Here is a 15769-nt window from a genome sequence, read left to right on the forward strand (position 1 = left end):
ACCCTGGCATCCTGGCCTCTAGACCCATCCACTCCACTTGCAAAGCCCATGACAGAACCCAGGAGTCCTAGCTCCCCATCCCCCGCACCACACTAACCTCTGCCGAGGGGGGGCTATGTCCCCTCCCATCACCAGTCCCCCTCCCCCCAGCTTGGCACTCCCCCGGTGGTTAATGGGGTGTCCAATGGCATTAACCCTGAGGGGGGCAGCTGCCTGTCTCTGCCCCCTTGTACTGAGGTGGAGTCCTGGGGGTCCCTGCCCCTGCTCCCTCCCATCCTGTGAGCAGCATCCTAGAAGGGCCAGCCAACGCACCCAAACTCAGTGGTGGAAGGGGGCACCCGGGTGTTTGGCTGGGATGGACTGAGTGCCCCCTTGCAACAGGGGCTTGGTTCAGCTGCACCAGGGGTGCCCCCCACAGTCTGACCCCCAGCCTAAATCCCACAGGCAGGGAGATGCAAAAGGCTAGAATGCCACCCGCAACTCCACCTAGGCGGGGGGTCCCCATATACCCAGCCCCAGTGCCCTACCCCAGAAGGGCTACATCCCAGCATGGGTAGGGAAATCCCCATATGCCCAGCCCCGGTGCACCACCCCAGAGGGGCTGCATCTCAGTGCAGGACAAAGGGTCTCCGTATACCCCACACGCCCCAAACCCCATGGACCACGTCCCAGTGCCTGGTGAGGGAGGGGTCCCCATCTAACCAGCCCCCGCACCCTACTCCAGGGGGGTGGTGTCTCAGCACCAACCAAGGGATCCCCATATACCCAGCTGCCTGCGCCATACCTCAGAGGCACCCCCTCTCAGTGCTGGGCGAGGGGTCCCATCTACCCAACCCCCTACGCCCCGCCCCAGACACAGCCGCATGATGGAAGGAGTCTGAGGGACGCGGAGTTTAGCTGACGTTTATTCCTAGGCCCGGCCCGGCCCGGCTCCCTAGGGCCTGGGAGGGACAAAAATGAAACCAAGCGACGACATATGCAACAGCCATAAATAAAATACACGAGCCCGGGGGTGGGTGGAAGCCCTCACCCCACAGAGGCCCCCGTGGGTGCAACACCCAGCCCAGGCACAGAGCGGGGGGCCCAGGGGATGGCAGCCCAAACAGCTTTGATACATGATTTTCCTTGTCTTGGGGTTGCTGGGAAACTGGTGGGCAAGGGGAGCCCTGTGTAGACCCCCTCCTCCGGAGGTGGTTGCATGTCAGCAGCAGGTGCAGCTGTGTGACCCCTACCACCCCACTCCCCAGCAGATGGCACCAGGCAGGAGCAGCGTTCTAGATCTCCAGCAGCTGTGTTCTCGACTGGTCTGTTATTGGCGGTCTGGGATGAGGTGGGGACACACATGGAGCAGACTGCACCCGCATGCAGCAGCCTGGAGCCTTCCTGCAACCCCATCATTGGCCCAGAGCAGGCGATGTTCTAGAGCAGCCCCCGCAGCAGGAGCATGGAGTGATCTAGAACCCAGCAACCAAATCCCAAACCTCCGAGAAGAATCAAAACCCTGCAAGATGTTCCAGCCCAGCCCAGCCATGCTGGTGTCTAGCGACTTCCAACAACCTAGAACATGTGCCAGGCAGCTTGGGCCTCCAGCACACACCCTGACACTGCTAAAATGATCTAGAACCCGGTCCCCGACAGCCTCTTTCCATCCCACACACAATGCTCTAGAATGATCTAGACCACCTCTTTCCTCGGCTATGCTCGCCAGACCACAGTAGTGCTGCAGACCACTTCGAGAAGGCCGGGACCCCCAGCACACGCTGTTCTAGAATGATCTAGGTGGAGCTCATTCCAGAAGTCAGGAACCGACTCATCTCCCTTCGTTCACAGCACCCGCCTGTGCTTCCCCCTTCCCAGAGACGCCATTCAAGACGTCCCCTCCAGAACACCCAACACCATTCAATGTCTCGTGACCATGCAATGTTCTGGAATGATCTAGACCATGACAATGTGGATTTCTACATATGGCCCCAACTCCTTCATTGCACTGAGTTCTAGAGGGATCTAGAATGGTTCAGATGTCACCGCACTCGGTAGCAGGGTCACATTCTAGACTGCCCCTCCTTCTAAACAGCTCCAGAACCCCCATCTGTCACATCACTCCAGAACAATCCAATCAACATCTTACAGCAGGCCCCATTCTAGACTGCTCTAGAACCCCCAACATCACCCGATGCTGCACTCCAGAATCATATATGGGTACCCTACATCCCTGAGGGGCATGCCCAATACTAGATGTCACAGACCCCATTTTAATACACAGAACTTTAGAACAATCTAGATCTCCCAAACATGAAAACCCAGGGCTGCCCTGCATCCTGGAGTGATAAGCATTCTAGAATGATCCAGACCAATCCTACACTATGGAGCCAGCCCTGTTCCAGACCAGGGCTCTCCCTAGACAGCACCTGACTTCGCTCCTAGCCCAAACCATTCAAGAGCCCCCATCTCCCCCTCCAAATGTTGGCAGCTGCAAACACTAGTACCATCCAGAGTGCTGCAGACAACATGGAAGTTGTTCTAGACAGTTTGGATGGGCAAGCCAGAGCCCATAGCCCAAAGGGTCCTGGAGCACCTTGGAGAGTGTACTCTAGAACATCCATGCCATTGATCTAGAACACAAACAACCCATCGCTTTGAGGGTCCTGAGGGAGAGCCAGAACCAGAGGATAGGGGGCAGGAAGGGGATGATCATCTCACGTGGGGGGGTCGCCCCGCGTTTTGAACGATCTAGAACCTAGCACCTGCAATCTAGAACCCAGCAAAAGGGAAGGTGGGTTCTAGAGGGAGAGCCAGAAGCAGAGGACGGGGATTGCTTACAACTGTTGTGCCTGGGGGGGCACCCCCTAGTTCTAGACCAGTCTAGATGCCCCCCTAGTTCCTCTCCTCGTTGATGGAGCTGGTGGGGCTGCTGAGGTCGCTGGGGCTGGAGGGCATGGTGGGGGTGGAGGCATTGGAGGAGGTGCTGGCCTCGCTGCAGCCCTTCCTGGGCGGCTTGCGCCACTCGGGGACAGGGCCCGTCATGGCCGGGGGCTTGATGTTGCGCCGATCCTTCTCCGCCTCCTCCTCCTCGTCGTAGCGCTCGTCGTCTTCCTCCGTCTCGCTGTGGTGGGGGCTGGAGTGGCGGGAGATGGAGGGCGAAGGGGGCACGGAGGCCGGGCGGGGGTAGCGGAATCCCTGGGCCTGCACAGACAAAGAGAGAGAGAGAGAGACACACACACACACCCGGTAATGCCGGCGCCCAGACACAGCTGCACAGGGTGGGGGCCGGTCGTATGGAGACCTCTCGCCCGGCCCCTCGGGGGGGGCGGGGGAGGACGGTGCACTCCAGATGCTTTATAAAAATACGTCTGTAAGTGTGAATATGCTGTAACTGGAATATGCTTCATGCAAAAGGTCTCTTGTAAGGCGTCATTACAAAGCTTGTGACCTACTGAGCGTGGTCATCCTGTTTGTTCGCAGGTATTATTTCGATGTCTGGCGTTAGGAGAATAAGACAAACGTGGATCCCTGATGTAGACATATTAAGTGGAAGGCATTAAGAGTGCTTCAGAATCAGTGACCTGTGAATGGCTCTGTTTACCTGCAAGCCTCCACTCCGTACCTGTGGGCCAGTCGTGAGAAATCCCCTAGTTACCACCCGAGCTGGAACGAACAAGGATTGGGCCCAGACTAGGAAGGAGCCTAGTCTGTGAAAGAAGCTTATTGGGTGAGATTTACCTGTATTCAGTTTCTTAATGTCTTAGGCTTATGCTTGCATGTTTTGTTTTATTTTGCTTGGTAATTTACTTTGTTCTGTTATTCCTTGAAACCACTTAGATCCTACCTTTTTACTCTTAATCACTTTTGTTTATTAACTGTAGGTAATTAATACCTGGGGGAGCAATCAGCTGTGCATCTCTCTCTATCAGCGTTATAGAGGGTGGACAATTTAGGAGTTTACCCTGTATAAGCTTTATACAGAGTAAAACGGATTTATTTGGGGTTTGGATCCCATTGGGAGCTGGGTGTCTGGGTGCTGGAGACAGGAACACTTTCTAAGTTGTTTTCCGTTAAGTCTGCAGCTTTGGGGGTGTGATCCAGACCCTGGCTGTGGGGTGCAGCAGATATAGCGTGTCTGGCTCAACAAGGCAGTGTTCTGACATCCCAAGCTGGCAGGGAAAACGGGCTCAGAGGAAGTTTCAGCACATCGGAGACCCCCTTGGGACTGTCACCTGTGAATGAACCCATCACAGGGGACACGCAGGGGCTGGGGATGCAGGGATCCCTCGGGGTAGGGGCAAGCACAGGGGCTGGATATACAGGAACCCCTTGGGGGGATGATGCATGGACCCCTTGGGGGCGAGGTGGGGAAACACAGGAGCTGGGTACACATGGATCCCTCGCAGGTGGGAATGTGGGGGAATGCAGGGGCCGGGACACAGGGACCCCTCACCCAGCACAGAAATGCAATACCCTCTGGGGTGGGGCAGGGGCTGGGTATGCAGGACTCCTTGGAGGGGGGCTGAGTATATGAGGCCCCTCGGGGTGGGGGTGGGGGTGCAGGGTCTCGCACTCACCGCTGTCTCCTCCGGAGGCTCATAGGTGAAGTTGTCAGGAAAGGCCTTGGCGAGCGCCATGTGTCGGGCGGACATGTAATACTGGTGGGGGGTGGAAACAAGGGGGTTATGGAGGACTGGGCCAGGACCTCCCCCTGCTGTGCCCCTTTCCGCCCTCCCCACAGCTTCCCTCTGCCCCGCCCCCCTCAATGTCAGTCACTGACAGCAGCAAGTTCTCCCCAACACGTGAGTTCCCAGGAGGCCATTCTCCCCTCCTGCCCCCAAGCCAGCTCTTCCCCCACATGGCCTGGCCCAGGGATTTCCCACCCCCAGTACCCTCTGCCTCAGCACAGGGGGCTGCACTGGGGGACATCACCAGGTCCCGTCCCATTACTGAGTCTGGGTCCCCTCCAAACACTGCCCCATAGCCCCCAGGCCCATGTCACCTTGTCTCTGTAGCCCCCCCACTTCCGTACCCCTTCCAGCCCCACCCCTGCTCCCCCAGCATCACCCCCATTTCCATACCCCCACCAGCACCTCACTCCATCTCACCCAGCCCTGCCCCAAGCCTCACCCCCACTCTCCTGGCTTCCCCACTTCCATATCCCTACCAGCGCCCCCACCCCCACTCCCCCGGCTTCCCCACTTCTGTACCCCCACCAGCTCTACTCTGGTCCACCCAGCTTCCCCACTTCCATCCCCCATCCAGGTCCCCCGCCCCCACTCACCCGGCCCAGGTACTTCCAGTCCAGCAGGTCAGAGAGGCGCTCAGTACGGTTGCGCTGGATGATGCGCTGGCGCCGGCTCTGTTGGCAGAAGCTGTACAGGAAGGACGTCAGCTGGGTGCATGAGTCATCCAGCGCCCGAAACCGCCGGTCCAGGATGTAGATCCCTGGTGGGGGCCGGGGAGGAGAAGAGGGGAGGGAGTGAGAAGTCCTGGCTCCCAGCTCCCCTGCTCTAACTCACTAGACCCCACTGGCACTGGGAACAATCCCAAGGATGTTCTATTAGAGATCTGAAAAGCCGCAATCACCAAGGTAGGTTAAAAAACCAACTAGGCTTATGGAGGAATTGAAAGCAACTATACAGACAATATATAACAAGTGGAATCAAGGGGACGGTGACAATAAAGCATTTAAATCAGAAATCAGGGATTGTAGAAAATCGATAAGGGAAGCTAAAGGACATAAGATGAACTCTATGACCAGCAGAGTTAAGGACAATAAGAAGGGTTGGTTTGGTTTTTAGTGCATTAGGAACAAAATAAATCCTAACAATAGAATGGGTCCATTACTAGATGGAAATGATAGAATTGTGAACAACAATGCAGAAAAAGCAGAAGTGTTCAATAAATGTGTGTGTTCCGTATTTGGGAAAAAAACAGATCACATCGTGATGATGATGAAACACTTTCCATTGCAGCAGGCTCTCTGGAGGAGGTTAAACAGCGGCAACTAAAGCTAGACATTTTAAAATCAGCATGTCCCAAAAACTTGCATCCAAGGGTTTTAAAAGAGCTGGCCGAGGAGCTCGCTGGACCATTGATTTTCAATAAATCTTGAAACCCTGGGGAAGTTTCAAAAGATTGGAAGAAAGCTAATCTGTGACCTGTGTAATTATAGGCCTGCCAATCGGACATCGATCCCAGGCAAGATGATGAAATGACTGATGTGGGACTTAATAAAGAACTGAAGGGGGACAATGTAATTAAATCCAATCAATAAGGGACTATGGAAAATAGATCCCATCCAACTAACGTCACACCTTTTCTGGTGAAATTAGAAATTTGAATGACACAGGTAATGGCACTGATGTGATCTATTCAGGCTTCTGTGTGGTGCTACACGACATTAAGATCAAAATACCAGAAAATATAACAGTAACACAGCCCACGTTAAATGGATTAAAAACTGGCCAGCTGATGGGTCTCGCAAGGGGATTGTAAGTGGGGTTTCAAGCAGGCGGGTTTCTAATGCCCCCCCCGCTACTGAATGTTTTTAATCAGTGACCTGAGGGAAATCATCAAATCCTCACTGACAAAGTTTGCAGACGACCCACACACTGGGGGCGCAGGAACCAATGCAAAGGATGGGTCAGTGATGCAGAGTGACCAGCTCGCTGGGTAAGCCGGGCCCAAGCAAACACGCTGCACGTTCATACAGCTAGAGGCACAAGGCTCCGTCCAGGACCAGAGAATGCAGGCCGCACATACAGGCTGGGGGGGCCTCTCTCCCGGGGAGCAGCATGGTGGGCGATCAGCGGCACCCCATGGGTCCTGGGCTGTGCGAACAGGGAGATGGCGAGTTGGAGCAGAGAGGGTCTCTCGCTGCTGGAGCTGGCCCTGGGGCAGCTGGGATCCTGCACCCGGCTCTGGGGCTCCCATCTCGAGGAGGACGATGGTAAATGGCAGAGGGGCTGGAGAAGGATGCGAGGGCCGGAAAGTGAGCGAGAGACCCCCAGGAGCTCCGGCATTAAGCTGAGCAGAGAAGGGTCGGGGGGAGGAGACTCGATCCCCGTCTGTCGGGGAAATGGAGATTGGATCCCGGGTGTGTTGGTCTAGCGGAGGCAGGGCTCATGCGATCCTGAGGCCGGGCACGGATGCTGGAGGGATTTAGCCGGGACATGAGGTGTCTGTTTTACCCAGGCAGGGGGACTGGCCAGGGAACGATTCCCCCGGGTCGTGGGGTAGGAGCCCTGGGACTCACCGTAGGCCGACGGGTCGGCGATATGCTCTTCCATGAAGCAACCGAACCCGGAGAGGTTGGTAGAGATGCTGGGAATCCCCATGACGGTGCATTCAGCTGGTGGTGGGGGTGGGAGAGGGAGGGTTAGACCAGGGGGCGAGGCGGGGAACAGCTGGGTGCATATACCCCCTTCCCCTGCCCGCGTAGCCCCCTCCTGACCAACCGATGTCCCAAACCATAGAGTGTAATGGCCCATGGATACCCACCAGCTGGGCCATGGGGGCCGGGTATATGGGGCCCCCTCGCCCGGTGCTGGGACATGGCCCCTCTGGTGTGGGGACTGGTTATACAGGGACCCCTCATCCAGAGCTGGGGACAGAACCTAGGAGTCCTGGCTCCCAGCCCTCCCCATTCCACTCCCTGCCATAGGGGGGAACCCCAAGCGCTGGGTGCCCCAGTTCCTTGCCTGGCGTGTAGCCCCACGGCTCGTAGTAGGAGGGGAAGACCCCTAGGTGGCAGCCCCGGACGAACTCTTCGTAGTCCACAGGCAGCAGGGGGCTGGTGGAAGAGAGGAACTCAGGGTGGAAGATGACCTGGGGGCGGAGAGGGGAAGGGTTACCCCCAGCAGGACAGCACCCCACCCCCCTTGTCCCTGCCCCGCGGGGCCGCCCCCCGGCTCACCTTGATGCGGTCAGCGCTGCTGTTAAACAGCCCGAGGCGCCGGATGGTGTTGAGAACGGGGTCCGTAGAGTCGTCCAGCATGTTGTGGGTGCAGACGGGGGGGAAGGAGTGACGCTAGGACGGACGGATACCTGTGAGCCCGGGGAGGCTTTGCCGTCGCAGGACTGGACCCAGGTGTCCAGGCTCCCAGCCCCCAGCGCTTGATCCCATGAGACCCCACTCCTCTCCCAGAGCCAGGATTGGATCCAGGTTTCCAGCCCCTCCATTCCCCTCACCCTCACCACTGACCCCACTCCCTTCCCATAGCTGGGGATAGAACCCAGGAATCCTGGCTCCGCCTGTCCCTCCTCTGGCCTCACCACTAGACCCTACTCCCTTCCCAGAGCTGGGGATAGAACACAGGAGTCCTGGCCTCTAGCCTCCCCTGCTCTAACCACTAGACCCCCCCCCCTCTCCCCACCCTGGGAGAGAACCCAGGTGTCTGGGTACCTGGGTGGCGAATATCGCTCTCTTCATCATGGTGAAATCCTCCTTGTCCAGCATCTTGTTCATGTCGGGGAGGTTCCCGCTGGGGGTGTGTGGGGGGAAGTGGGGTGTTAGTGGGGGGGCAGAGCCCAGAACTAGATGCCCCCCAACTCCTGTTCCCTGCCGCCCCCAGCTCCCCACCCCACAAGGAGCCCCTCACAGCCCAGAGCCCCCTGCCCCATATATCCCACCTACCTCCCTGCACATCCCTCTGCCCCCCCCCCACACCTCACTGTGCTGCCCCCTGGGCCACTGAACTCGGGGGAGTCGGGGAGTGGGACTTACACCAGCAGCGACTCGTACAACTTCTTCCCGAACTTCTCCTTCACGGCATTGGCCGTGTCCCTGCAGAGAGAGAGACACACACATTGGGAGACCGGATGCCTGGGGTCTCTCCCCGGCTCTGGGATGGGATCGGAGTCTAGTGGTTAGAGTGGGGGGACTGGGAGCCCGGATGCCTGGGTTCTCTCCCCGGATCTGGATGGGGGACGGGGTCTGGTGGTTAGGGCGGGGGGGAGCCCGGACTCCTGGGTTCTCTCCCTGGCTCTCGGTGGGGGATGGGGTCTGGTGGTTAGAGCAGGGGGGGAGCCAGGACACCTGGGTTCTCTCCCCAGCTCTGGATGAGGGGTGTAGTCTGGCAGTTAGGGTGGGAGGAGCCCGGACGCCTGGGTCCATGGGGAGGGGCTCACCAGAGCTGCTTGCGCACGGCCTGCCCCTTGAGGGTCTCCACGTTGAAGTTATTGGTGCGAGCCGGCATGATGAAGAAGGTCACCACAGTCACCTGGCTGCCATTCACCTGGGGGGGGCACAGGATGAGTGGGGGGCCCGGGGCCATTCCCCAGCAGGGACAGGGGCTCTTGGAACGGCCCAGCCCCCATCCCAGAGACTCCTTCTCACTGCTCCCCCTCCCCCATTGCCCTCTGCTGTCAGGAGTTCGTCCAACCCCTGCTGACCGGCCCCCACCCAAGATAGCAGGCAGCGGAGGGCCCTCACCCGAACCCCCAGAGCGCGGGGAGACGGGACAAGGGACCCCACAGCACGGGGGTCTCCTCCCCTCAAGCGGGCAGGGAACCCCCATTACCCGGAGCAGGTAGTTGAGCCGGGCCAGCGCCTCCAGGAAGATGTCGGCCCCCTTGTTGGAGAATTCGTAGCGCCCGGCGATGAAGAAGAACAGGGTCTTGTCCAGGTTAAAGTCCAGGTGCCTGGGGCAGAGAAACTCCTGAATGTCCAGTCCCCGCGCTCAACCCCAGAGCCAGCCGCATCCCAGCACTGGGCAAGGGGTCCCTGTGTACCCAGCCCCCGTGCCCCACCCCAGAGCCAGCCGCATTCCAGCACCGGGCAAGGGGTCCCTGTGTACCCAGCCCCCGTGCCCCACCCCAGAACCAGCTGCATCCCCACCCAGGAGGAGTCCAACTGTCATACTGCACCTAGCACTGGGGTGAAAGTATGGGGGGGAAAGAATCTGACCTCACATGTCCCCTTAGTCCTCTAGAGTACCTCAAGGGGGTAGTAAAGAGACAGGCAGGTTACAGCGGGGGGCGGGTGTGAGCCAGGACTCCTGGGTTCTCCCACAGTGGCATTGGGGATACTGTTCCAAGGTTGTGACTGCAGGACCGAGCAGGTTGGGGCGCCCCAGAAGCCCGGGAAGTTGGGGTGTCAGGGACTCACCCATAGAAATGCCCCCGGACGAACTCCTGGATGCGGGCCTTGCTCTGGGCGTGGAGGTTCTGGAACTCGTGCATGGCAGAGAACTTCTTGACATTCAAGCCGTTGGGGGTCACCAGATCTGAGGGGGCGGGGGGGCAGGAAAAGGGGGCCACCGGCGAGGAGACACAGGGCAACCATTAGTGGGAAATAACCAGGCCTGGAATCGCCCGTTCTTCCCCACCCTGTTCTATGTGGCTGCTCCACAGCCCCCGTGCTCCACTCCAGAGGGGTCGGATCCCAGCACCAGAGGAAGGATCCCTGCAAACCTAGCCCCCACGTCCAGCCCCAGAGGGGCCCTCCGCCCCCAGACCCTCACCAGGTTTTCTCTTGAGCAGGTGCTCGGCCTCCACAGCCGTGATCTGGGACACGGTGGTGAAGACGTGGGTGCAGTGCACGGCAGCCCGCTCCATGCAATAACGGTGGTAAATCTGCCGGTCCCCGGCCTCCTTGTCCACGTTAAACTGGGGCGGGGGGCGAGAAAGGACAAAGTGGTAATGCCCCAGAGTAGGGTAGAACCCAGGGATGGGGAGCAAGGGAAAGCCAGGACGCCTGGGTTCTCTCCCCGGCTCTGAGAAGGGAATAGGGTGTAGCAGTTAGGGCAGGGGGGACTGGGAGCCAGGACGCCTGGGTTCTCTCCCCGGCTCCGGGAGGGGAGTGGGGTGTAGCGGTTAGAGCAAGAGCGGGCCGGGAGCCAGGCCGCCTGGGTTCTCTCCTCGGCTCCGGGAGGGGAGTGGGGTGTAGTGGTTAGAGCAGGAGGGGGCCGGGAGCCAGGATGCCTGGGTCTCTGCCCAGCTCCGGGAGGGGACCATGAACCCTGAGGTGCCCCCCAACTCACAGCGTGCAGGTTGTTGTAGAAGTCGACACTGCCCGCACAGAGGTACCGCCCCAGCAGCGTGGCGTGCGTGGTGAAGATGGTGGCCACCGGCAGCTTGCGGGTACGACAGAGGATGAGCCCGATGCCCGCCAGCCACTCGTGGAAATGGCCAATGACAAATGGCTTCTCCTCGCACTGAGCCACGAACTGGGGCAGAGAGAGACTGGTCAGGACGCCTGGGTTCTCTCCCCGCGCCAGGAGGGGGGTAGTGGATCGAGCAGGGGGGCTGGGAGCCAGGACGCCTGGGTTCTCTCCCTGGCTCTGGAAGGGGAGGGGGATCTGGTGGGTCAGAGGGGGTTAGGAGCCAGGACGCCTGGGTTCTATTTGCAGCGCACCAGGAAATGGGGCGCTCGGGGGGCCAGCAGCGGGCTGGCCTAGGGGGCGCTGTGGGCAGAGCTGGGGGCTCTCAGGCAGTATTAACCCCTCCCCCCTCCGCACCTCGCCAAGGAACCAGGCGGTGAGGAAGCCGAAGAGAACAGCGTCGTTGGCCTCCCGGTCGTACCAGGGCACCCCGATGGTGCAGCTGTCCCACAGCTCCGTCTTCCAGCGGTCCAGGCTCCAGGCCGTGGCCCCCACATCCAGCAGCACCACATAGGGGCCTCCCTCGATGAGCCAGCGCCCAAAGTACACCTGGGGGGGCAGGGATGAGAGGGGAGAGGTGCCCTGGGCTTCCACACAACACCCAGGGCCTGCCCACTTGGACCCCCAGGGGCCCCCAACTTGGACCCCCAAACCACACCCAGAGGCCTGACACCAAGCACCCAGCAGGACCCCGGCCCCCAAACCAACTGCCCCAGGGCCTCTCCCCATCACAGGCACATGGACCAACCCCCGCAGAGCCCCCAGACACCCAGTGGGGACCCCCCGTCACCTCGGGGGTAGGGAGACCCACCCAAAACTGGGGTTGGGGCCAGGTGGTGGTAGCCACTTCCCAACACCCCCCCAACATAACCCTTCCTCCCCCCACTCAGAATCCAAGCCCCCCCCCCCCACCAGGGAGGGGACTTCAGGGCAGATATTTTGAGCACCAGAGAAAAACATCACATGTATGGGGGGGTGACCTTTCCTGGGGGGTAACCTGAGCCTGGCTACTAAAGATAGCCTCCCTCAGGGGACCCGGCCAAGGTGGGGGGAGGGGCACGTGCTGGGCATTCTAGAGGTGGCTGCCGGGCAGGGTGAATGAGACACCCCCAAAACATCAGGGATGGGGGTGACGGTCCTAATAGGAGACCTAAAAGGCTGGAAGCCAGGACTCCCGGGTTCTCTCCCTGGCTCTCAGAGACGGGTGGAGGAATCGTTCTGGGCAGGAAGAGGGGACCCCAACATAGAGGTTGAGGAAGTGGGTGGTGCCCCCCTTGGACCTTGGGGAGCAGCAGGGTCAGATCAGGCCCTGCCCTCACCGCAGATCACAAAGACGCCCCCGAACACCCCCGGCTGTCACTTTGCCACCTACGGTGCCCTGAGGGGAGGGGGGGCTGTCCCCTCGCGGTGGCTGGCCCGCAGCCCCCTGCCCCGGCTCTCACCTTGCAGCCCTTGGCATTCATGGCATCGATGGTGCGCCGCACGGCCGGGTGGGGTGGGTCGATCAGCTCCACCTGGGTGCGCACGTTCTGCTCCAGGTAGGGCCCCAGCAGGAAGTAATTCTCCCCCCACTCGTCCGACGTGATCTTGGCCTTGGTCTGCAGCACCGTGTAGATACCCCCGACTACGGGGGGGGGTTAAGAGACAGCCCCCCAGGCACCCACCCCCACACCTGGAGGAGGGGGGGCCACCTCCATACACAGACCTTGCCCCCACACCTGGGGGAGGGGGAATGATACACACCCCGACCCTCAGCAGCAGGGCTCCTCCATTGACTCCCTTGCCCCGTACTCCCCCAAGCAGGGCTCTCAACTCCCCAGATCCCCAAAGCAGGCGACCGCTCCCACCTCCCCAACTCTAGCACACTCCCTCCGTGGTCCAAGTCGTCTCCCCCACCCAAGCCTGGCCCAGGTGCCCCCAGCTCACACCCAGAGCCCCCTGCCAGGGGCTGCCCCACGGCGCAGTTACCCAGCCCCAACTCAGACCGGCCCCTTCTCGGCACCAGCGTCTCCATCCACCGGCTTGGGTCCCAGATACCCCTGCAAGTATACGGGGACCCCTTGCCCAGCGCCGGGATGCGGCCCCTCTGGGGTGGGGCATGAGCTGGTTGTGGGGGACCCCTTGCCTGGACAGAGTCATGACTCCTCTGGGGTGGGGGTGGGGCTGCTTAACAGCCATAGAACAGTTTAGGACAGGAAGTGAAGCAAGCAGCAAGGAGCTTCAACCCGGAGGGCTCAAAGCCAGGACAGGACACCCCAAAGATACCGCCCCGCACCAGCCCAGCGCCCCCTAGCACGCCACTGGGGCCAGCACTGCCTGCCAAGGGAGCGCGCCCCCTGTTGGGTCCCTGGCCATCAGGGCCGATGCCCCAGTGCCGGCAAGGGCACCGGGGCCAGTCCGTCTCTGTCCCGGGCCCTCAGCGGGGCCCCATGGGCATCCCGGCCCCTGGCGCAGAGCCAGGGCAATGGGCCCATTAGATGTTACGAGGGAGATGGGAACGCGGCTTGGCCAAGGGGGCAGCAGGGCTGGGGGGGCAGGGGCTTCCTCCCACTGGGCCTGCTCCAGCGGGGGGCACAGAGCCAGGCCCCCATAACCCCCTGCTCTTCCCCTAGGCTTAATGTTCCTGCTCCTCACCCCATAGAGGGATGCCTGGGAACCTACACCACAGGGCGCTGGGCTGTGCCCCACAGCGAGCTGTAGCCTGGTGGCTCACAACCGCCAGGGCTCCCAGCCACTGGCCCCCCACCCGCCTCCCGGAGCCAAGGAGAGAACCCAGGCATCCGGCTCACCTTTGTTGGCCACCTCCCAAGCCACCTCGAAGAGGACGGCGTTCTCCAGGTCGATCTCATCCTCCCAGTCCTCCAGCCCCGTCAGGGAGGTGACAGAGACGCTGCGGGCCAGGGGCATGGCGGCTGAGGCTGGGGGGCAGCACGTCGCCAACTGAGGTGGGGGGTGTCTGCGTGGCAGGCTGGGGAGACAGACAGAGCCAATAAGCCCTGGTCGGCCTCCCCCGCCCCAGGGCAGGCCCACGTGGGGGGCAGAGCCCTGGGACGCCCCCCCACGTCCCAGACCCACAGGAAGCGGGGGAGTGAAAGCCTTGGCTAGTGGGGAGCTGGGGTGGGGGAGGGCTGGGGAAAGGAGGAGGAGGGGACTGGAGGATGCAGGGGGCACGTGGGGGAAGGGGTTGGGGGACATGGGGGGCTGGGGGATATGGGGGGCCAGGAGAAGGGCAGGGGGATATGGAGGGTTGGGGGAATGGGAGGGGGATATGGGGAGCTGGGGGAACATGGGGGACCAGGAAAAGGGGAGAGGAATAAGGGGGGCCAGGGAGGGGGATATAGAGGAGGGGGACATGGGGGGCCAGATGCGGGGGGGGCTCGCTCTTCACCCCCTCACCTCCCCGCAGCGCCTCCAGCCAGCCCCTCCGCAGTGCTCGTCTCAGAGTGACCCCGCCCCTCCCCCGTGCTGCCCCGGAGCCCCGCCCACACAGGGTGTGGCCCGCGCGGCGCCCCGCCCCACTGCGCTGCCGCGACTCTGAGTGGAGCGCTCAGAGGACCCCGGGCTCTGATTGGCTGACGTAGCCGGTGACCGGAAAGGGAGGGACACATGGGGGCGGGGTGTGTACGTGCTCCAAGGTGTTAAAGGGGAAATGTCGCCAATTCCAGGAAAGGGGGGAGGGGAGCAGGGCAGGAAGAGGTGGCGGGGAGAGGTCAGGGGTGAGGTAGACGGGGGAGGGGCTAGATGAGGAGAGAGGAGGGGCGGGGTCAGAGGGGCAGGTAGGTGGGGGCGGGGCGGGGCGGGTCGGGTCGGAGGAGGAGGGGCGGGGTCAGGGTCAGGGAGGGGGCAGGAGGAGGGGTGAGGGTCAGGGAGGGGGTAGGAGGAGGGGCGGGGTCGGAGGAGGAGGGGCGGGATCAGGGAGGGGGTAGGAGGAGGGGCGGGGTCAGGGAGGGGGCAGGAGGAGGGGTGAGGGTCAGGGTCGGGGAGGTAGGCGGGGGCGGGGTCGGAGGAGGAGGGGCGGGATCAGGGAGGGGGTAGGAGGAGGGGCGGGATCAGGGAGGGGGTAGGAGGAGGGGCGGGGTCGGAGGAGGAGGAGGAGGGGCGGGGTCAGGGAGGGGGCAGGAGGAGGGGCGGGGTCGGAGGAGGAGGAGGAGGGGCGGGGTCAGGGAGGGGGCAGGAGGAGGGGTGGGGTCGGAGGAGGAGGAGGGGCGGGGTCAGGGAGGGGGCAGGAGGAGGGGCGGGGTCGGAGGAGGAGGAGGAGGAGGGGCGGGGTCAGGGAGGGGGTAGGAGGAGGGGCGGGGTCGGAGGAGGAGGAGGGGCGGGGTCGGAGGAGGAGGAGGGGCGGGGTCAGGGAGGGGGCAGGAGGAGGGGCGGGGTCGGAGGAGGAGGGGCGGGGTCAGGGAGGGGGTAGGAGGAGGGGCGGGGTCGGAGGAGGAGGAGCGGGATCAGGGAGGGGGTAGGAGGAGGGGCGGGGTCGGAGGAGGAGGAGGGGCGGGGTCAGGGAGGGGGCAGGAGGAGGGGCGGGGTCGGAGGAGGAGGAGGAGGGGCGGGGTCAGGGAGGGGGCAGGAGGAGGGGTGGGGTCGGAGGAGGAGGAGGGGCGGGGTCAGGGAGGGGGCAGGAGGAGGGGCGGGGTCGGAGGAGGAGGAGGGGCGGGGTCAGGGAGGGGGTAGGAGGAGGGGCG

General features: G+C 61.9%; 1 protein-coding gene and 1 long non-coding RNA gene across 2 annotated transcripts; one reads left to right on the forward strand and one right to left on the reverse strand.

Annotated features, from left to right (window-relative positions):
- Window positions 1-887: 887 nt before the first annotated feature.
- GYS1 (glycogen synthase 1) lies at window positions 888-14564 on the reverse strand. The gene is made up of 17 exons (XM_038381451.2): window positions 14487-14564; window positions 13880-14058; window positions 12533-12714; window positions 11448-11639; window positions 10971-11156; window positions 10452-10596; window positions 10097-10214; window positions 9510-9630; window positions 9118-9224; window positions 8714-8773; window positions 8393-8471; window positions 7904-8017; window positions 7689-7815; window positions 7244-7339; window positions 5267-5430; window positions 4560-4640; window positions 888-3183 (listed from the first exon to the last, which is right to left on the reverse strand). Exons 2-17 carry the CDS (start codon window positions 13995-13997, stop codon window positions 2875-2877), a joined length of 2199 nt encoding a protein of 732 aa, XP_038237379.1. The 5' UTR covers window positions 13998-14058; window positions 14487-14564; the 3' UTR covers window positions 888-2874.
- LOC122457263 lies at window positions 3463-6118 on the forward strand. The gene is made up of 2 exons (XR_006276738.1): window positions 3463-3709; window positions 5961-6118. It is a non-coding gene; the product is annotated as an uncharacterized LOC122457263 (long non-coding RNA).
- Window positions 14565-15769: the final 1205 nt, after the last annotated feature.

Source organism: Dermochelys coriacea, chromosome 23, assembly GCF_009764565.3.
Source record: "Dermochelys coriacea isolate rDerCor1 chromosome 23, rDerCor1.pri.v4, whole genome shotgun sequence".
NCBI lineage: Eukaryota > Metazoa > Chordata > Testudines > Dermochelyidae > Dermochelys > Dermochelys coriacea.